The sequence below is a fragment of the Gymnoscopelus braueri genome (assembly GCF_963280865.1).
Source record: "Gymnoscopelus braueri genome assembly, chromosome: 15".
Lineage (NCBI taxonomy): Eukaryota > Metazoa > Chordata > Actinopteri > Myctophiformes > Myctophidae > Gymnoscopelus > Gymnoscopelus braueri.
The window spans coordinates 3,804,757-3,828,259 of record NC_137620.1 but is presented as its reverse complement, the minus strand read 5'-3'; the positions used below and the strand labels follow the sequence as shown (position 1 = coordinate 3,828,259).

Here is a 23,503-nt window from a genome sequence, read left to right as displayed (position 1 = left end):
TTTCACGGTCTGGACCGTGTTCGGCACCGGACCGCTACTCTGCGCAAACACGGTTCAGACCGTGTTTGGCACCCGATGTGTTAAGTACATTACGTAAATATACTTAGTGAATGTACTTTTCCCACCACTGCGGAGTATAAGCATGAAGTATATTAAAAAAAGGGACATTTTCAAGTAAAGAAAAAGTACCTCAAAGTTGTACTTGAGTAAGTGTACTTAGTTACTTTCCACCATGGATTAATCCCTCTCAGGCAGATGGAGGAAATAGACAGACACCATGAAGTCAGCGTGTCACTCAATCCCAGAATAGAATAAGCTCCTTGCCGTCGCCATAATTCAACTTTTTTATAATTGTCCTTCGACGGGAGTGAAAATAGCAGATCTACAAGTTCACAATGCATTGTCGATCTGCTATTTTCAATAATAAAAAAAGAACAGGTTTTGGACACAGCGACTCGACAGCGACGATGTTTCTGCCTCTGTTTTCATGGGATTTTTATTAGGGTTATTTTGGGCCCACTACCTCAATGAGTTTCCCCTTTACACCAACGATTCACCAACCTTGTGGGCCACGAGGGTATTGCAAGTGGGCACCCAAATAACTGACTTAACACTTAAGATTTTAATAATATAACATTAATATTATGAAAACTTAAACCATGCAAGAATGTCACTGACTGCACAAGACAAAGTAGACTCACACACAGATGAGGAGAAGTACTTTGGTACTGTATATATACACTAGTATGTACAATCAACGAAACATATCATATGTTTCGTTGACATATATCATATGTTTATGAAACATTTCATATGTTTTTGAAGACTGTGATACATATGTATCTTAGTCTTCCTACGATGGCGTCTCTATTGTATTCATAATCCCTGAACTATAAAACACAGTTCATGTGTGACAATGACAATAATGACAGCTTAGATGACACCATGCCAGAAGATATTAAAGAGAACATTCCCTGGGAGATGCAGGTGTACAAGTACTCTAGACTAGGGGAGCAACAGTTAATCAAACAAATGGATTTAATCTATTATTTAAAAAAAGAAGAAAAAATATATAACCTACTTTAATAAAAATGATACAAATTGTAGATTTGTGAGTATAATATAGATATTAAGTGGTCAATTATATAAAAAAACAACAACAATCTATTTGCATTTTTTCATGTATTCTTTGGAATGTAAATAAATAAATTCTCGATTATTCGATTAATCGGAAAGAAAATCGATAGTTGCATTCCGACTCTAGATCACAATTGTGAAAAACAAAACAAGTTGTAGCCTACCTAAGAAAACGGAATGGCTTAAACATCGAGGTCTAACAGCAGCATGCAAAGTTTTTTGTATCACTAAGAATTCGTTGCTGTCGGGCAGAAACCGCCATCTCCATATTTTAACTTTTTGTGTTTTTTCGTAAATGTACGCACTACTTGATAATACTACAGCGTCACACGAAACCATCCACAAGCTCGAAACGCGTCGCTTCGCGCCGCGTTTCGTGCTTGTAGATCTGCTACTTTTGCTATTTTGGTATTTGAATCCTGAAAAGTAACTGATTTGTAGCCTGCGATCAGACAAATCTGCCAGTGCAAAACAAAATCTGCCCTCCGCAGATTTGTTTGGCCATGCGAGGCTAACTGTTTTGGACATATGAGGTTTCCACCTGACAAGAGACAAATTCACACTCCATTGCGTACCAACAAAACGTTAACGTTTTCAATCCGCCAGGATCATCCCCACGCAAACAAAACACACACAAAAAGAACCCCCAGGCCCGGATCGCTGTCGTAGCGGTCCGGACACCTATAGGCTCCAAAGTAGCCTGACAGCGTGTCGCGGGTTTGAGTCCCGATCCCGACAGCCTTGGCTGCGTGTCACTCACCATTTCCTGTCAAACTACTATCCTATCAATAAAGGCACACAAAGCCCTAAAATAAATCTTTTTTTTTTTTTTTAAAGGAAAAAAAGAACCCCCATGCAAAACGAAAACACTAATTTACATACAGCAGCGCACACACACAGGCTTGGGACTGTAGCCAATCATCTGCTAGAGTACCTTGTTTCCATCAGTGGGGTTGTGGATTACAGTGGTTTGAGGCTCCTGATTCGGGGAGGAAGAGGAGTGAAGAGAGGAGGAAGAGGAATACGGTGTAGAGCGACAGAGAAGACAGGTTAAGACAGGAAAAATAGTGAGAGAACCAACAGGAGTGAATTGGAAAGACAGTTGAAAAAACTTTAGGTCAGTGGTTCCCAAACGGGTAAGGACCCATCTTTGGGTCACGGAGTACTTTTTTTGTTTCCTACAATATTTTAAAAAGTATTAAAGGGCAAGACCACTTTGGTAGAGGTTTGGGTTGTGTAGTTACCTTGCCATGATGTAACTCCAAAGGTGGACAAGAAATAAAGAAGAAAAAAAATGCTCCATTGATTAGAAATTGATAATTAAAAATTATGCTCCTCATTGACTTACATTGTACGCTGAAACAGCTCTCAAAGTCACTCTTTTAGCACGTAAACAAACACAAAGAAAGCTGATTCAGACAATATAGAACATCACAAAACACACTACTGTTTATTTATTTATAAAAATGTTAACTTCCCTGTTGATTTTGCTATTTTTATTAAGAAGAAAAGACCGGACTGGATCAGCGGATCCGGATCTTCAGATAGTAAAATCAACGGGAAGTAAACATTTTTATTAAAAAAAAAAACAGTACTGGGTTTGGTGATATTCCATATTGTCGGAATCAGCTCTGTTTGTGTTCGTTTATGTTCTAAAAGAGTGACTTTGAGAGCTGTTTTACCATACAATGTAAGTCAATGAGGAGCATATTTTAAATTATCAATTTTAAATCAATGGAGCAATTATTTTTGATTTCTTGTCCACCTTTGGAGTTACATCATGGGAAGGTAACTACCAGTGGCGGAGCGTCCGGGGAGGCCAGGGAGGCGGCCGCCTCCGGGCCCGCGACCCAGGAGGGCCCGGGCCGTCAGATAATAAATCGGTACAATCAGGCAAAAATAAGAATTAAACAACATAACCCTAACCTAACCCTACCCTAACCCTAAAACCGAAATAAAGTGACAAAAAGCCCCCCAAAAAGTGACCGAATCCGCCGAAAACCCTCAATTTTGCGCACGCGGGATGGCCCCCCTGCATGTGCAGGGGGGGCGTGATCACTGTGCTATGCTTCCCGGCCCGGCTTTGAGTTTTTCCGCCACTGGTAACTACACAACCCAAACCTCTACCAAATTGGTCTTGCCCTTTAATATTAAAAATAGTGAAAATAGCAGATCTACAAGCTCACTACACGTCGCAACACGTCATGAGCTTGTGGATCGGCTCTTTTCACTGTCAAAACCTATGTAACCTATACATTCCTAACATATTTTTGTACGTTTGGGGAGACATCAAATTTATCTTTTGGGTCTATAGAGCTAAAATGTTTGAGAACCACTCAACCACCGCTTTAAATCTGTGGTTCTCAAGGACCCCAATAACTCTGAGTGTTCAAAATGGGACGAAACGTTGAACACTCACGAGTTTACAGGCCTGTAAGGGTCCATTTGGATCCCCCTCATGGAACCCTGAGGGTCACTGCACCCCTAATTGAGAACCACAGATTTAGATAAAACTTGTAGAAAGGCAAGTCGGCTCTACAGGAGAGGTGAATTGTCAACTAAACGCAACGTTACGGCAACTGACTCAAGTCTTTTCTCCAATATTTAACCCATTAAAACTGTTTAAAAAAATCTTTGACATTTAAGATTTTAGCGTTGGCTATTCAAAAACAGCAGATGTACAAGCTTATAGATCTGCCGTTTTTGAATAGCCAACGCAAAAAAAATAAATAATAATCTTGAAAGTGTTGCGCTTTTTTATTTTACCACAAATCTTCTCTTTTGGGGGTCCCTGGCACAAATTATTTTCAGGTCGAGTGTCCGCGACCAAATACATATCAATTTGGGGGTCCTTGGCATGGAAAAGTCTGAGAACTACTGATTTAGAAGACATTCATAGAATCGGCCCTCAGGTCACAATGGGTTAACACCTTAAAATGAACATTTCCGTAATGGCTCATTTATACCCCGCACGACCACGTCGTTCGCCCCGGGAAAATAAACAATTTTCAAACCAGTTTTCGTACCGCAACGCGGTCACACGCCGAAAGTATAAATTATAGGTCACGTCTTTCACAACAATGAAATGAAAGCGGCAGAAAGGCCGCTCAACTGACGTCAACATTGACAACAACCCGGCATCAGGCATACGCACGCACAACGTTATCACGACAGGACGGTACATTACGACAGTTCATAGCTTCAAACGAGGGCCTTTCCGTCAAAAAACACATGATAACTCGGAAACAAGTCCTTGAATTTCACAACACAACACCCACGACAAACTACAGACGTTTAAAGGAGCAGTTCACCCAAAAAAATTACTTATTTCCTATCAATTACGCTCCCCATGAAGCATTGAATTCATGGATTCTTTTTTGTTTTTGTCGCATTTCTTAGCCAATAATTTGATAACCAGCGGTCTATCCGGTAGGAGACACAAAGAGTCTCCTTTGTGTCTCCTACCGGATACATAAGCATCTTTATTATAGAGTACTAAAGTCCTGACGTCACTCGTCCATCAACTGGGTCGTGGAAGTAATTTCTCTATGGAGAATAACATTGGGTCGTTTTAGAATCGTCTCATATAAGAATTGTGGTCCAAAAATAAACAAACTGTCCCGGCGATATCGTCTGGGAGGAGGCTCTGTATCGTTTATGATAGTCAGTCACTCATATTTGATACAGTCTATTTCTGGCGAAAATGTAACTAATTCGGCGGAAGTAACATTAGTGTTTTCTCACCGTCAGTTGATGCTTCATATTCATATGAGTCAAACCGCCGGGATCATTTGTTTATTTTTGGAACAAAATATGAGTAAATTACGTCAGACTTCTGTGCTCTATTATCATCAAAGTATTGGCTTAGGAATTCGACAAAAACTAAAAAATCTCCATGAATTCAAGGCTTCATGGGGTGTGTAATTGATAAAAAATAAGTACTTTTTTGGGTGAACTACTCCTTTAACAGTATTATGAGAAAATACATAAAAGGAAGCAGGTCCATTGGGGGCTGTGTTACCTAGTTGTGTGTGTGTGTGTGTGTGTGTGTGTACACTGGCTCCTGTGTTGAATTGTGGGTGCCAGTTCACAGTACATATTTGACCAGTGCCTTTATGTGAATACATACTGAAGCTCTAATAGAATAGTCAATCTGGGAATTAAAAAACGTATTAAGATCAACCCAAAAGAAGCGATTTACTTGAGTAAAAGTATAAAAGTATTGGCTTAAATATGTACTTAAAGTACCAAAAGTAAAGTACTCATATACAGAAATGTCCCATTTTAAGTTTTCTAAAGATGTATAGACATCTTTAGAAAATAGCAGATCTACAAGCGACGTGTTGTGAGCTTGTAGATCAGCTACAAAGCCAAGTATCTGAAGAGGTTCATGTATGTTTTGTAATAACAATACAAATCTGCAATGTAACTAGTAACTAAAGTATTTTCAAATACTTGTAGTGGAGTAAAAGTACTGTACACTACTTTCCTCTGAGATGTAGTGGAGTAGAAGTAAAAAAAAAAAAATGGAAATACTCCAAGATCAATAAAAGTAAAAGTACCTCAAAATTCAGTACAGTACTCAAGTAAATGTACTTAGCTACTTTACACCAGTGTGTGCACTAGACTACCTGCTAATGATGATTGATCTGGCTGTGGCGTGTGGGGAGCGCACGACAACACGTGCCCACACCCACACGCCTCCTCCCCTGCATGCGTTTGTGGTCTCTGCCTTCATTCCCATCACACAGGTCTATTTTTGGAAACGCGTTGCCCCCGTCGCCGTGCCGGTTGCCGGGGCAACGTGAGGGGCCAAACCTTCCGATGGAAACGCCGACGCAGGTTCAGACACGTGGAAGCCACGTTGTGACGGCGTGCCGACAGATCAGACGCTTAAGGGTAATTGATCTCACTATTAAAAGGTCTTTTGAAAAAGAGTTTACCGTCTGATTTGACGGTAGACTCCATCGGAAAGAGCATCAGCTTCTCTAGCTAACACATATTACAGCACGCCTTTTTTAAAGTCCCTGCATTGGTTGCTTGTCAGTTTTAGAATAGATTTTAAGATCAATTTAAATCATTAAAGGGATAGTTCATCGATTAGTCACTCCATGGATATTTTTGTCACATTCCTAAGCCAATAATTCGATGACCAGCGGACCGGTAGGCAGCGGTTCTGGTAGTTCAGGGGTTCTCAATCTTTTTTATACCACAACCTCATATTATGAGGGATTCTTTTTTTGGCGACCCCATTCCACCCCCCCCCCCCCCCTCTCGATTCCCCCCGCGATAAAAATGTTACTCTGCGAGGGTACAAATGTAACCAAATGGACCCGTGGTCCATGTATTCATACCACCCGCTCATATTGAACATAAGTCCTGAGTCAGTTTGTGTGCCTCACTCAGCCGGTGTTGGAGCTGTCTGTGTACGAGAAGTCAAGTGGCCGTCCCTGTCATAAACTCACACAGTTCTCTTTGACTTCTGCCATTTACGGTGTTAATCAGCAAAATAGGTACAGCTGGTCCGGCTTATATAACAACCCTGCCTGACTAGTCTACTGCAAGGGTGTACTCAATAAACACTAATTGCATTCATCACAGTGTAATTTCATCACATCACAGTTCAGATGGTCGATTTTTTTTTGGTTTGGGATATATTCACCCGTTTCCTAGGCTGTGTGTTTTCCACTTCCTGTCGGATTTCATTGGATATCATTAGTCATCTGACCAGTTTCATTGGATTTCATTGGATCAAATCGACAGGAAGTGGAACACACACAGGAAGTGAAAAGCCTAGGAAACAGGTGGATATATTTTTTGGTTGCCACAACGGCACCCTCCCGCGACCCCACTTTGGGTCGCGACCCATAGTTTGAGAACCGCTGCGGTAGGTGAAACAAAGGAGACTCTTTGTGTCTCCTACCGGAACCGCTGCCGGTGATCAAATTATTGGCTTAGGAATGGGACAAAAACAAAAAAAGTCATTTTGGGGGTGAAATTCACGTTGTGTTCACGTAATGTGCGATGAAAGAAAAAACTGTACTGATAATACCCAATTATTGAAATGTAATAGACTTGGACCATGCTGCAAGATGTATTGAAGCATGTATACAGCTACCGTATTTGAATAGCCAGCATTTCAAATCATCTGTTGCCCTGCCTTTAATGTGTGTTCCGTTTGTGTGTGTAAATGTCTGTATATGTTGTTGTAAGTTGTAACTTTTTGTACTGCTGCTACCCTGAACAGGGCTCACCCGTAAACGAGATTTATTTCCAAGGATTTTCACCTTTCTGAATGGAGGTATGCCCTGTGTCGCAGACGTGCAGGGCCAATGCAGGGGCCATTGCAGTCTGCTATCAACAACAAAAGGAAAATGGAGTCCCTTGTAACAGTAATGCAGTGTTTCCCAAAACAGTGTTTCCTACAAACTATTGTTTCTTACACCAAATGTATCTTTTGGGGTCTTGAGCTGAAACGTTTTGGGAACACCTGCAGTAATGCCAAGTAAAGCTGCTGTGCGCACACCCAGTGGTGGAAAAAGTACTCTTTTTTGTTTTACTTAAGTAAAAGTATCAATACTGCAATGTAGAAATACTCTGTTACAAGTAAAAGTCCGGAATTCAAAATGTTCTTGAGTAAAAGTACAAAGGTATTGGTATCACAATGTACTTGAAGTACCAAAAGTAGAAAGTACTCGTTATGCAGAATGTCCTGTTTTAAGTTTTCAAATGTATGAAACATATTTTGAAAATAGCAGATCTGCAAGCTCACAATGCGACGCATCGCGACGTACTGTGAGCTTGTAGATCGGCTATTTTCAAACGGCCAAAATGTATAGGGTTGAAGTGGTTAATGTATGTTTTGAATAATAATCAAATAATCAAAAGTAACTAATAACTCAAGTTTTGAAATAATTGTAGTGGAGTAAAAGTACAATATTTTCCTCTGAGATGTAGTGGAGTAGAAGTAAAAGTACTGAAAATTGGAAATACTCCAGTAAAGTAAAAATACCTCAAAATTGTACTTAAGTACAGTACTTGAGTACAAGTTTAGTTACTTTCCACCACTGCACACACCTAACAGCTGACGGTATATGCGGTCGCAAATGTGCGTCGGATTCCGACCAAGGGAAATCCACCCTTTAGATGAGGAAATGTGGATATACAGTTAGTTATACAAGCACAGCCAACGGATTCAACCGAAGACGGATGGATAGACAGACAGTAGTGGAGGGAAAAAAAAACTTCATTTCAGTGAACGAACAATTTTGTTCACGTTCACGGCAATGATTCGTTCAAATGATTTGTTCACGTTCTCGTTCAGTAGCGCTATTTTCTAGCGAAAAACGCCATCCCGTCCTGTGTACGGGGGGAGGGGATGGGGGGCATGGACAATAGCGTGAACGTAACAGTTTCAGGAAGTGAACAAGCTCGTTCACGGCAATGAACTCATTATTTTTGAACGAATCGATCATGAACGACCCGTCACTAACAGACAGACAGACGGACGTCGGACGGACAGGCGGGCAGATACAGTATGCATGCAAAAAGACACAGGCAGGCCGGCATGCAGCGTGTACCAGAGAAGGAGTAGCAATTGGTTCTTTGGGGCTGGTGCTGACATTAGCCTTGTTGTTGATCTGGAGGGGACAGAGCAGTCAGACAGATAGACGGACATACGGACAGACGGACAGACAGACAGACAGAAGTGACTAAGTGCTCAAGCCACGATTTGTATTGTGGTGCGAAAATAGCCGATCTAAAAGCTCACAACGCGCCGCGGATGCGATGCGCTGTGAGCTAGTAGCTCTTTTAGCTATTTTCGGTCTGCAGCGACCATTGTATGACAGAGCATGCGTTAGGCGTCAAGTCGCAGTCAAGTCGGTCTCGGAGTGTTGTCCACCACCGAGGGGGAAAAAATAGTAAAGTAATGCTGTGGAGAAAGGTTAATGTTCGACCTTGGACTGTAAAAAAATAAAAATAAATGGACGTGACGTGACGTCATCCCATTGGTTTCTACAGACCCGTTTGCCAATAATCTAATGCTATTGGGTGGAAGGGGAGCGAGGGTGTGGGTCTTCATTCAGTAGAAATGTCGATGCTTGTTGTTTCCCCAATTCTGATCCAGCACTGGTTGGGTGAAACGTTTCTGTCATTTTAACCGTTATTTTATAATTTGGAAAAAATAGCAGATATACAAGCTCATAGCACTTCGTGACTATGAGACCACTTGTAGATCTGCATTTTTTTTAATTGTGATTTGTTGAAAACTTTGAATACATGTATTTTAAAGCGAATATGTTTTACTCAACTATTTGTTTGCTTGTTTATTTTTTTTAAACGTTTTTATTATTATTACAATTATTATTATCATTATTATTATTACCTATGCTGCTGCATTGTCTGAAGGAAGCCGAAACAAAACTAAGTTTTACTCTTATGTACCTGTACCCAAGATAAACAACAATAAAGCACAACCTGGACCCTTGATATGTAGTTTTATGGTAGAATAGAGAGGCTATCGTGATCAGAAATCACTGGCAGGCTTCTTCTCCCTCGGTCAGAACGGCTCGAGGGGAAGTTGCAAAGCGCCAACGTCAAGCAATTAAGATGAGATCAGATAAACCTTTGTTGATCTCTCGGGGGGGGGGGGGGGTATTCAGGTGTCAAAGCAGCAAGAGTAGTAAAGAATAATTAAACACAGAGACAGGTGAAAGAGTAAAGCCTGATTTAGAGGGACGCATTGTGTCACGCTTCAAATATAGCAGATTTACAAGTCGATGAGTGTGAGGGGCTGAATGTGGTCCTTATCCCCGCTAATCACTCTTCAATTAGAAAGGCTTGATTGGGTCAGAACACCCTCCCCCCTCTTATCTCCAACTTTTCGTGTTTTTTCATAAATTAACGCCCTACTTGATCGTCACACAAAAGCATTGAAAAATAGCAGATCCGCAACTTTCGAGCTTGTAGATCTGCTACTTTTGAATTTGAATTTGAATCCTGAAAAGTAAACAGTTTTGGATATATGAGGTTTCCACCCGACAGAGACGATATCATGCAACTCCACCCGATCTACTATGAATCACCTTGGCAACTCGGAAAGGTGAACCGGTATTGGGACAGATATCGTAACATGTGCAACTGTTCTATGATACTACTCTAACCATTCCAAATGTACGTGATTTTGGGGGGGGGTCCCCAGATGACAATTTAAGGACTTTTAAAGACCTTTTTAATACCTCAAAAAAGAAAGAAATAAAGAAGACCATTACTGCATGAAAAGTAATCAACAAACAATACTATAAAAACTGGTCAAACATTGGCCATATTGTCAAATAATATAAGAGGCAGAAATTGTGAAAATAGCCGATCTCCAAGCTCACAACGGCTATTTTCACAATATGTGGAACCGAGTCAAACTAAATGTAATGCCTCAACTCCTACGATTCCAAGGGCTTGTCAGGGTGGGGGGTCCCCAGTTCGAATATGATTATTTCGGGGGGTCCCCAGTTCAAATATGATTATTTTGAGGGGGGGTTCACGGCCTGAAAAGGTTGAGAACCCCTGGCTTAAACAACCACGTGCCAGCTTGTGACTATTCCAACAGTCCTTTACAGGGGTGTTACAACGAAGAATTTCTATGTGTACTTTTGTCTGCAAATCTTAAAGGGTTTCTATGCTGGGTGAGCAGACTGGAGGAGGCCCTAACCCTCATAATGTGTGTACGTCTTGTTGCTGCATCCAGCCGCAGCAACAAAACAACCAGACAGAACAAGACACAGTAATGGTCCTATTTTTTGCCGTCAAATACATGGCCGTATGCGTGTTCACGCGCACGCACGCATACACAAACACAAACACGCACACACACACACACACGTTTTCCTTCCCATCTATTTTCCAGACAGTGTTTTCTGAGAGCGTTCGTGGAAGTTGTCATTTTCTAAAGTGCTGGCGTTTAAAGAGGAAAAAAAGCACAAGCTGGTGCAACTGCATATAAAAGGACAATTACTATGGCCTTTAGGGCCAGCCATAGCTGAACGGTTAGAGTGGCCGTCTGCGAATCAGAAAGTCCCCGGTTCGACCCCCAACCTGGCCCTGGCCTGTTTGTTAAAGTGTCCCTGAGCAAGGAACTTAACCCCCAAACTACTGCATTAAAAGTGACCACTGCTAATCGCTATAGGACGGGTTAAATTCAGAGGGCAACATTTCACAAACCCAAAAGGATTGGGGACCAATATTATCAGTATTATTTATTATTACAATTTGAAGTGTAATACTCAGAAACAAAAAGATAATGCTGGCTGTGTTTTCACTGTTGGCTATACGGACTCAAACATGACTGGAAAAAAATGCCTTTTTATAATGTCATCATGCCAAACGTAATGGAACACCTGCAGACACACAGGACCTGTCTCTGGGTAAAAGCACACCTTTTGATTGGACGTACGGCTGGGAGTAGGATAATAAAAAAAAAACAAGGGGGGGGGGGTAATCTGTAAACAAGGAAACCCACAGAAGTATGATGGACAGAAATGTCATCTCACCTTAACACCGTCCGCTTTCTTGTTCATCAGACTCTTGGCTACTGCAAGGAGAGGAGGGAAAAAAAACACACAATCAGTGACAAGAGTACAAATCACACGCCCACGCATTTCTGCACGCACACACACGCACACGGACAGTATAGAAGTAAAAGGCCGGGGGGCCAATTAAACCGCCGTGCTCCGAGAGTGTGTGCGACTCCCGCTGTAATTGAGAATAGTGTCGAGAAAGAATGCAGGCGAGAATTGAGGCGAAAAAGTGAATCTAAAGTGAAAGTGTTCTAGGCCGGAACATGCAATTAAATCCAACTGGTAGACCGCTGGCCTGGGAGACGCACGTGCGCGGCCTTGAGCGGTCACTTTTGAGCTTCATTTGTACGCTGTAGTTCGAACGGTGTCGTTGCCGAAAAGAACAGATCTACAAGCTACTAACGTGCCGCGATAAGACGCGTCGTTAGCTTGTAGATCAGTTCTTTTTTGGAAAGAGACACCCTCATGTGCTGGACTACAGATGAAGCTTTAATTAAGCAGACGCCAGGGAATTGAAGTCTAATAGCTCAATTTACTTTTTTTTATTTGCTCCACTTTCACATGCACACACACACAAACGTTTGCATTACTATACTTGTGAGGACATCAATATTGTATGACTTTGATTTTATGAAAGCCATTTTTAGCAATTTTTAACCCTAAAACCAAAAATAGCAGATCTACAAGCTCACAATGTGTCACAACATGGTGCGTTGTGTCTATTGGCGTGTAAAGAAGCGTAAATCAGGCAAAACTCCACTCATAAACCTGATCTTTTAAACCTGCATCTTTTCCTAATTGTAAGCATTTTTTGTTTTACCATAAAACAACTATTTCTCTTGTGAGGACCAGGACAATTGTCCTCACAATGTGTATTTCTCAAATTCCGCTATACTTTTGGCCTTACAAGTAGAGTAATACACACACACAAACGCACGCACGTGCGCACACGCACGCACGCACGCAACACGAACACACGCACGCCTGGGTTCTACATGTTAGAAGGAGCCGGGCTGAAATCGTGTTAATGCTAATGGCATGGTGGCCATTTTGCCATGTCTTTAAGGCCAATAACATACTCTTTCCGACGTTGGGGTTCGGACAGGCTTCCCGAACTATAGTTCGGTAAGGCAGGACATCTGGAGGAGCACAAGTTCTGAGAAAAAGTTACCATCAGAAGTTTGTAGTTATATCACCTCCCTTTCTGAAGACAAGTTCGGATGTCCGGAAGGAGCATGTATTGACTTTTACTCGGGGGGGGGTATGACGTAAGATCAATTCGGTGAATGTGGTGAATGGCGATCGAGTGTTTCGTTTTTCCACTGCGTCCAACCGATTTAACTCCAATCTCCAAATAACATGCAAATTGTTGCTGTTCGGGCAGAAACCTCTAATTCTAACTTTTTGTGTTTTTTTCCGCAAATTAACGCCCTACCTGATCACACTACAGCGTCACACAATAGCATCAAAAGGTAGCAGATCGACAAGCTCGAAACGCGTTTCGAGCTTGTCGATCTGCTACTTTTGCTATTTTTGAATAGAGTTCCAAAGTACTGACGTTATTTTTTGTATTGGATTTCCCATGACATCTTAGATCGTGTCATATAAGAACTGTGTTCCAGAAATAAACAAATCAGAGGGGCATACAGGAAGCCGATTGGGTGATTGAGAGTGGGACATCTGGCGAACTTTGCGGGCAGTGGAGCTTCTTCATTGGCTGGAGAGAACTAGGAGGTTAGTTGACTGCGTTGTTACCAGCTAGCGTGTGTTGTTGCAGAAGGCGTGTTAGTTAGCGGTGCGAACCGGCACGCATGAGCCCAGCCCGGTATAGAACCGTTTTGGGCGCTCAGAAGTAATGCTAACCATGCTAAGGAAGTTCTTACCTCGTAAACCGAGTTACCACACAAAGAGAGGGAGAGGGGAGGGTAGAGAGAGAGAAAAGTAAACTCTAAAGGCCAAATGTATGCTTTGAGCGACAAGCGTCGACTCGCACAACGTGCTACGAAAGTCACGTCAAAACGAGAGAAAAAATATGTTGTGGAGGACCGCCAACATCGCATACCTCTGGAAAAACGAAAGGTTGCGCAAGCCTTCTTCAAATGTCACGCACTCTGATTGGTTGGTTAGATGCAGGATGTAGGAGGCTACATCCACTTCCTTGTTTACGTTTTGTGGCGACGCTCTCGTGTCGGCGAGTCACAGACAGTATGGATGCTCAAAACTCTGAACGGTGAGAGACGCATAGTGTGACATGTCGGTCGACACTTGTCGCTCAAAGCATAGATTGGCCTTGAAGATACTGTGTTCATAATGTCACGGGTACATTTTGTTTCCGTTTGTACACTCTCAGAGTTAAAGTCCCATAACTCCTCAAGGACCCCTGGGGGCCCCCGGACCCCGGTGTGATAACCACTGCTTTATGTATTCTTTATGAATAAACAAAACAGCCAGATAACACAATTCTTTTTAACCATGATGCATGACTAGTAAATAAAGACAATGATTTAAAGAGGCTGTAAGTGATATTGTGTTGTTAGAATACATGTCATAGATAGCTCTATATTCTGATAGTAATCATTGCTATGCAGTGTGTGTTCAGTAACAGGGGGTCTCCCCGTCTCTCCAGCTTCTTTAGTAAACAGAAAATACATTTTCAGGTCAGAGCAACAATTGTAGAGAACTCGATACAGGATACAGAATAAACAAGTGAAATTTGAAAAGTGGTTGGAAGTATAGTGAAACAAAAACAAAAACAGGAAAAAAAAAAGTAAGCCGATACATGATCTTTGTGGGATTGTCTCGCCTGATTGGAGGACATTATCAAACCCACCTGGAAATGTGTTTTATGATTACTAAAGAGCTGAACAAATACATACACATACAGATTTTTAACTTGAACAAATGTTTTACAAAGACATATAACTTACAGTACATCCCTTTGACAATTTAGAACAAATAGTTATCTTTTGTACTGTACTGTAACTGTACATACCGTACATGCACACAGACATAATTTCCTTGGTGTCGGGCAGAAACCTTGTATCTCCATATTTCACTTTTTTTGGTTTATTCATAAATTAGTACCCTACATTGCCATACAATAGTGTTGTGCAAAAGTAGTGATCTGTAGTTGATCTGCTATTTTCAGTATTTAAATTTTTTTAAATATATTTTTGGGGGCTTTTTCTGCCTTTATTGATAGGATAGTAGGCTGACAGGAAATGGGGAGAGAGATGGGGGATGACATACAGCAAAGGTCGTCGGGATCGGAAGTCGAACCCGCAACACGCTGTCAAACTGGATTACCAGCATGTGGTGTGCGCCTGGACCGCTAGGCCAGCAGACGCCCTGTTTTCACTATTTTTGAAACATTTATAAAGTGTGTCTGCGGCTTTTATAAACTAGAGGCGGCCCTCACACCTACGTTGCGCTGCCAATCCGACACACATCGGCCTGCCGGCCGGTCCTCCCTTATGTCGATTTTAATATAGGATATTGAACCAAGGAAAAGTATTAACAAGGGCTTGCGACTAAATAAATAATAACTACATTGGATCACAGGATCTTTTTTTCCTCCCATTTCCCGAAAAGTAGCCGTTTTGGACGTACACGGTTTCCACCCGACACCGCCGATATGTAGACACAAATACAGTACAATTACACAAACTTGTATAGAGCGTGCCAAAGTGTCGTCACCACGGGGCATTGGGCGTGGCATTGGGCAATGTTAAGTCAACCTGGTTTTTACCCCTCAAAGATGTCCGCCGCTACCAAAAGACACTTGTTGACGCCCCCTTCAGGAATTTTGGCACGCTCTATTGACCCTCTACTCAATTCTTACGACACACAGGACACAACACACACACTCATAAATCACTAACGGAACAAAACAAAAGGAAAGACACTTCCCAGCCATGTCCCATAAAGAGAGACGTACGATCAATCGTTGTGTAGTTAGCGGACCCCGTTTGAACGTTATTTCCCTTTAAAAAGGGACCCGTGGGCCCCTGAGACGGATCAATGTGCATCGGACCATCCAGTCTCCGTCTCTATCGACAGCCATCGGGGGTTAAAATGGCTGGATAGAGCTGGCCTCGCTTGCCTCGAAAGGTCAGCGGTCTATTAGCCCATTAAAGCCGGGGTAAGCATCCATGTCATTTTATAGATTTTAGCTATGTATCGTTTCTGTCGGGTGGAAACCTCATATGTCCAAAACTGTCAAATTCAAAAGTAGCAAATCCACAAGCTCGAAACGCGCCGCGTTTTGAGCTTGCGGATCCGCTACTTTTGACGTTTTGTGTGACGCTGTTAAAGGGATGGGCCGATATATCGTCCCGCGATATATCGCGATACGTTTTCGTGACGATATGTATCGTTTTGCCGTTTTTGAAAATAAATAAATAATAACAATAATAATAAGTAATAATAATGCAAAAACAGAAGTATTTGTTTGCATTTTCTTCCCGCCCCATATATTTTCATGATAAAAAAGTGCCATATATCGTATCGTATCGATATTGTGAGCCCAATATCGTGTAACGTATCATATCGTGAAACACCCCTAACGGCACACCCCTAACGCTGTAGCATGATCAAGTAGGGCGTTATATTACGAAAAAAAACTGAAAAAGTTAAAATACGGAGATAAGAGGTTTCTGCCCGAGAAAGCAACGATATATAGCAACATAGGTTTTTTAAGAAAACCGTTTTAGGATTTAGGATTTAGAAGGCATTTGTAGAATCGGCCTCAGGTCTTAATGGGTTAACATCCCAACAAACAGTGGCATGTGTAAGTGAAAAAGCTTCTTATTTCAAAATATCCAAGTCCAGAACGTGAACATTGATTTACAGGGAGGAAGAGGAAAAGCTTCGGTGGGCATCGGCCATCGACCTTCATCAACTGGTCCAGAGGACAGCTAAAGACTGATCTTTGCGTTGTCGTGCGATCGATTGATTGATTGATTGAATACTTTATTAGCAGTTTGCTAAAAAAAAAGCACAGAAAAGTACAGTTCAATAGAAGGTCTGAGGAGGATTTTAAAACCCAAGAAAGCCAATGGCTTGTTTCCATTGGGGTCCTTTGTACTCAATTCATAGAGACGCAACAGTGTCGCTCTCATAGGAAATCACCAATCTGCAAGGACGCAAAACACGGCGCGGTGCAACACGTTGTGACCTTGTAGATCGGCGATTTCCGACACTCGACTCTGTCACGCGACAAAACCGAATTTGTTTTGGCGTAACTCTAAAGGAATTGGATTGAACTGAAAGGCGGATATTTGTCCTACCTGAGAAGTTGCGAGTGGCAAGCATAGTGGTCAGGATAGCACCCTGGGGAGAGAAAACAGGGCACACACTTGAGGTGATGGTGACTTGAAGCGGACAAAATATCGCTGACATGGCAGGTCCTCGACGCGGCTAGAAAGGTAATGATTACACACCAGTACGTTCCAAGGTTCCACTCAGTGATGCAAATCACCACCAGAAGTGACTAGATCCTAACTCCCAAACTATCACCACTGACGTTCATCGGTAGAAACGGAGCTAAACACAGTGTGTTATGCCAGGGGTCTTCAACGTTTTTCAGGCCAAGGACCCTCTAGCAGAGAGAGAGATGAAGCAGGGACCCCCCTCTACATATTGTATAAAATTGTGTTGCAGATAAAAGCTCTTTTTTTCCTCTACACCAAACCTCTTTGCCAAAAATAGCTGATCTACAAGCTCACAACGCCTCGCAGCGTGAGGCGTAGTGAGCTTGTAGATCTGCTCTGATTTTTGGCTAAAGTTGTCCTTAGAAAAGGGATGCTAGGGTTCAAGTGGTTAATGTAAAAAAGAAAATCCTATCACACAAAGATTTGGTAGGCCCCCCCATTATCAAACTTTTTTTCAATTTCAAGAACCTCTAATTTGATAAGATTTTTTACTTATTTTTTATCTAAGGGACCCCAATCTAAGGACTTTTTTTTAATTGATGGATGGACTGACTGATTGATCATTGGTCCAATATTGTCTGTCATTAACTCTAATCAAAATAGACATTGTTCTACGTTCTTTAGTTGTATTTACTTGTAATGGTGAAGATGAACAATTCATCATTTAGCATGGGGACCGCCCCAAGGATCCTTGGGGGTCCCAGGAACCCATGTTGAGCAACATTTGACAGGATATGGTGGTAACAATGTCTCTCTACACTGCTAAACCCAGAGTGGTCATTTTAACTCTGAATTGTAACTCTGAACGTGTAAAATCGTTCATAAAATCACACTGAAAATTATCCAAAAAATATATCGCCCACGACTATAGTGCATTTTTAAAACTACATATTTATAGTTATTGTGATCGTTATCGTGCAGGGTAATCTTTGCGCTATGAGAGCAGAATTTCGCTCCTTGGAAAAGGACGTGTCTCACCTTGAGTTTCCTTCTGGCGTTGAACTTCTTCAGGCACTCAACAGTCTCCTGCCTGTGCATCATGGAGGCCACGGTGGAGCGTTGCTGTGTGTGTGTGAGAGAGATGAGAGAATAAAAATTTACTTGAGTAAAAGTACAAACGTATTGGCATCAAAATATACTTAAAGTACCAAAAGTAGAAGTACTCATTATGCAGAATGTCCCATTTCCCAAGTTTTCAAATGTATAAAATGTTTAAAAATCGTTAGAAAAGCAGATCTACAAGCTCACAATTGTAGATCGGCTATTTTCAAAAGGCCAAAATGTATATAGGGCTGAAGTGGTTAATGTATGTTTTATAATAATAATCTAAATCTACAAAGTAACTACTAACTAAAGTTTTCAAATAATTTGCCTCGCGTGCGTGCGTGTGTGCGTGTGTGTGTGTGTGTGTGTGTGTGTGTGCGTGCACATACGCAGATCCATGGGTGTTTGAGTGCGTCCGTGGCGGTTACTCGCTTGGCGGGGTTGATGGTCAGCATCTTGTTGATAAGATCCTTGGCTTCGGGGGTCACGGTGTCCCACTCTGGAGATGGGAACTAATGACAGGAGAGAAACATTTTTCAAGTGATGACTCTGAGAAAGATGCAGTTCACATCCAAACGTAAGTCGTTACTAGCACTTTCAAAAATAAAAAAATGCCCGAGCTGCTCCAGTGGCCAGTGTTAATTTTTACAGCTGATTTTGATTTAGTTTCAGTCATAGACTTTTTAATAAAATTCCATCTGGTTTTAGTCATATTTTAGTCATCTGAAATGTTTTACTTTTAGTCTAGTTGTTAGTTGACTAAATATCATAAGATTGGCGTTGTGAGCTTGTAGCGTGACACGCCAAGCATAAAATGACTTGTCTTTTAGTTCTACTGTATCTCTTCTCCACTAGTCCCTCCCTAACATTTTAGTCTAGTTTTTATCTGTTGACGAAATTGTCAACATATTTAGTCTCAGTTTTAGTCTTTATAGTTGAGTTTTTATGTAGTTTTCATCCGTGACAGTCGGGAATCTTGTATCTCCATAATTCATAGTCAGTTATGAAGGGTCTTTATGCATAAAAACACCGACTATGTATGGTGGTTATGTTTTGTTCCGCTGAGCTTATAATGCATTCAGACCAGCACTTATACTACTTCATAAACCTTGTTAAACGTTATGCAAAATTATAAACAGTTATATCAAGTGTTATGCATTATAATGCATTATAATGCATTAGGCCTAGACCAGACCTTTAAGTAAAGGTTGCAACAATGTCTGCAATAAAGACGGCGGTGCATCTAGGATCCAATCCGGTGTGCCATCTTCTTCAAATAACTTTATTGACATTGTTAAGGTTTTATATGTCTCAATGAAGGAGTAACTCTTGGAGTACATTACATTAACAACTTCATCCAATCAGGAGAGAGGACTCATACTGGAACACAGTAAAACCAAGCCCCCATAAGAGAGACTGAGTGAGTGAGTGAGTGAGTGAGTGAGTGAGAGAGAGAGAGAGAGAGAGAGAGAGAGAGAGAGAGAGAGAGAGAGAGAGAGAACACAGAGAGAGAGACAGACAGACAGATAGAGAACACAGAGAGAGAGAGAGAGGGTGTTAGACTCACGTCGTACGCCCCGGCCTTAATCTGCTGATACAGTCTATGTTGATCCTCATCCCAGAACGGAGGGTACCCCACCAGCAAGATGTATAGGATCACACCTGCACGCACACACCACACACACACACACACACCCCCACACACACACACCCCCACACACACACACACACACACACACACACACACACACACACACACACACACACACACACACACACACACACACACACACACACACACACACACACACACACACACACACACACACACACACACACAGTTTTACCTAATAGTCATACAATACATTGCGATTGAATTGTATTTTTGGCGTTGAATATTTGAAACGTATGCATACAAATTACAATTACGTTTTAGGCTTTGTAAGCAAGAATTGCACAGGACACTTTCTTTTTTTCTTTTTGAAAATAGCAGATCTACAAGCTCACAATGCGTCACATGGCTATTTTCAAATGGCCGAAATGTATATAGGGCTGAAGTGGTTAATGTATGTTTTGTAATAATAATCTAAATTTACAAAGTAACTAAAGTTTTAAAATAATTGTAGTGGAGTAAAAGTACAATATTTGCCTCTGAGATGTAGTGGAGTAGAAGTAAAAGTACTGAAAATTGGAAATACTCCATTACAGTCAAAAATACCTCAAAATTGTACTTAACACATTGATTGCCTAGATCGAGTTAACTCGTTTTTAGAATCCATTGCTTGATTGCCTAGATCGAGTTAACTCGTTTTTACATTTTTTGGGGAAAATTCCACAAGGGGCGACCTAACACAGCTTTGGAATGATCGATCGTCTCTCAGAGAAGAAAAATGTGGATGTGACATCATTCCAAAAAACGTCACTTCCATCCGCCCCAATGATGGGATTTTCAGAAAAACGGCTGTACAGTAACTCAGTTTCTTTTTTTTCCATTGAAAACCACCCGTTTTCAGCGGACCAAAGCTCCAAAATGGCGGATTGCGGTTGGAAACTTGTCGTTCCCATGGATACACAGATCCTTCCGTCTACTCACAGGAAACTTTTTCCGTGTGTTTTTTTACACAATGTCGGTTCCACGGCGTTTCAAATATCATCGGATTTAGGTAATTATACGCCGGCACGGGGATAGAAAACTATGTTTAATATCTTGGCAATCAATGTGTTAAGTAAAGTACTTGAGTAAATGGACTTAGTTACTTTACATCACTGCTAAATGTTTGGAAACGTAAGAACATTTTCCAACATGGAACCGATTACGACCATTTATATGCAATACAATTGCGATTATCTCAAATAATTGGCGATAACGTAACAATTGTGACTGGCAGACTGTGACAAATGAGACTAAGAGGTGGTGACGAACACCTCGAACTTGACATAATTGCCTCTAAAACAGGGAACACTGTGACAGCGGGGCTAATTAGCTCGTTAAGACCGGGAACACATCTGTGTGTCATTTTTAGATTTCTTTGGCTATTCAACAATATCAGATATACAAGCTTATAGCGCGGCACCGAGTGCAGATCTGTGATTTTTTTTAATCGTGACATTCTTTTCTATAAATATACATATATATATATATATATATATATTTTTTTAAGCACACATTTTTAACTCAAATCTTTGCTTCTGGGGATTCTACAAATGTCTTCTAAATCCTAACAGTTTTTTTTTTTAAACGTATGTTGCTATATAAATCCCAAACCCGAAATGATATTTATTTGGCTGCGGACCCCCATCTGAAAACGTTTTGTTCCAGGGACCCCCCAGAAGCACAGATTTAAATATTTTTACGTTTTTTCTTCTTCAAAAATAGCAGATCTACAAGCTTGTATATCTGCTATTTTTGAATAGCCCAAAGACATCTAAAGTGACACACAGATGCGTTCCCGGTCTTAATAGGTTAGACACTAACGAGGCCATTATCAAAGTGACATCACTGCTCTGACCCTCGCACAATGGTCGCCATGGCGACCCCGCCACATGTGCCCACACACACACACACATACAGTGTTACTGGGGGGGAGGTGGGGGGGCGGGATTTGTCAGCAGGTTTCCAGGATATAACGAACAGGGCTCTTTGTTTGAAGGCGAGACCCACTGACCACGAAGACAATGCACGCTAACTGTCCCCGTGGACAGAGAGGGGACCCCACACAGGTGTGTGCCTATGTGTGTGTGTGTGTGTGTGTGTGTGTGTGTGTGTGTGTGTGTGTGTGTGTGTGTGTGTGTGTGTGTGTGTGTGTGTGTCCAGAATTCAAAAAGTACTTGAGTAAAAGTACAAAAGTATTGGCATAAAAATGTAATTAAAGTACCAAAAGTAAAAGTACTCATTATGCAGAATGTCCCATTACCCAGTCTTCAAATGTTTAACAATCTTTTGAAAATAGCAGATCTAAAAGCGCATTGTGAGCTTGTAGATCGGCTATTTTCAAATGGCCGAAATGTATATAGGGCTGAAGTGGTTAATGTATGTTTTGTAATACTAATCAAAATCTACAAAGTAACTAGTAACTAAAGTTTTCAAATGATTGTAGTGGAGTAAAAGTAAAATATTTGCCTCTGAGATCTAGTGGAGTAGAAGTAAAAGTATTGTAAATTGGAAATACTCCAGTACAAATACCTCAAAATTGTACTTAAGCATAGTACTTTAGTAAATATACTTAGTAACACTGGGGTGTGTGTGCGTGTGTGTGGTGTGGTGTGGTGTGGTGTGGTGTGGTGTGGTGTGGTGTGGGTGTGTGTGTGTGTGTGTGTGTGTGTGTGTGTGTGTGTGTGTGTGTGTGTGTGAGTGAGTGAGTGTGCTTGACAGGTCCAGGTGGCCTTGGCCTTAAGTGTAATAAGTGTCAAGTGTCAGTGTAAAATGGACCCAAAAAGCACAGAAAACAGTTGAAGCACAACTCAACTTGTTTTTGAAGCTAATCACACAGTGCCAAGTGTCAGCAGCTTGTAGCTTCATGTCACTGCCTCTCGTGGCTCAAGTCACGTTGTTTTAACTTTTTTTTTAAATGTTCTCGCCGTGCCGAACGTTGAAAAGTCTGCTTCAGCTGACTCGTTGACAGTGGTGTAAAGTAACTAAGTACATTTACTAAAGTAATGTACTTAAGTACAATTTTGAGGTACTTTTACTTTACTGGAGTATTTCCAATTGTCTATACTTTTACTTCTACTCCACTACATCTCGGAGGCAAATATTATACTTTTAATCCACTACAATTATTTGAAAACTTGACTTTACTAGTTTACGTTACTAGTTACTTTGCAGATATAAATTATTACATTATAAAACCTACATTAACCACTTTAGCCTTATTTTATACCCACGCTGAAAATAGCCGATCTACAAGCTCACAGCGCGTTGTGAGCTTGTAGATCTGCTATTTTAAATCATTTTTGTACTTTTGGTACTTTAAGTACATTTTGATACTTTTGTACTTTTATGCATTTTTTTAATTCCGGACTTTTACTTGTAACAGAGTACTTCTACATTGCCGTATCGATACTTTTACTTAAGTAAAACACTTGAGTACTTTTTCCAACACTGCTCGTTGACCGTTCAAGTTATGTCCCGATAGGGAATTGAATACACAGGCCCACAACGGAAACAAGCCCTCAGGGATTTTTGCGCTATTCTTTTAGAATTATTGTATAACTGTACTTTTTGCAAACTGTTAATAAAGTAGATCAATCAATCAATCAATCAATCAAGAGACATAATCGTAATCGGAAGTTCAACTGCCAACCTATAGGACAGCA

General features: G+C 41.2%; 1 protein-coding gene across 6 annotated transcripts in view; it reads right to left on the bottom strand.

Moving 5' to 3' along the window:
- Positions 1-23,503, bottom strand: part of camk2d1 (calcium/calmodulin-dependent protein kinase (CaM kinase) II delta 1) — a 151,969-nt gene that overhangs the window by 19,279 nt on the left and 109,187 nt on the right. For 3 of the 6 annotated variants that reach the window (XM_080452047.1, XM_080452049.1, XM_080452048.1), the window contains 6 exons: positions 19,755-19,849; positions 18,577-18,699; positions 18,122-18,205; positions 17,000-17,042; positions 11,685-11,725; positions 8,718-8,777 (listed from right to left, as the gene is read on the bottom strand). In XM_080452047.1, the coding sequence (XP_080308173.1) occupies positions 8,718-8,777; positions 11,685-11,725; positions 17,000-17,042; positions 18,122-18,205; positions 18,577-18,699; positions 19,755-19,849 (446 nt within the window). The remainder of the gene's footprint in view (positions 1-8,717; positions 8,778-11,684; positions 11,726-16,999; positions 17,043-18,121; positions 18,206-18,576; positions 18,700-19,754; positions 19,850-23,503) is intronic. The other 3 variants (XM_080452050.1, XM_080452052.1, XM_080452051.1) reach the window with 3 other exon arrangements.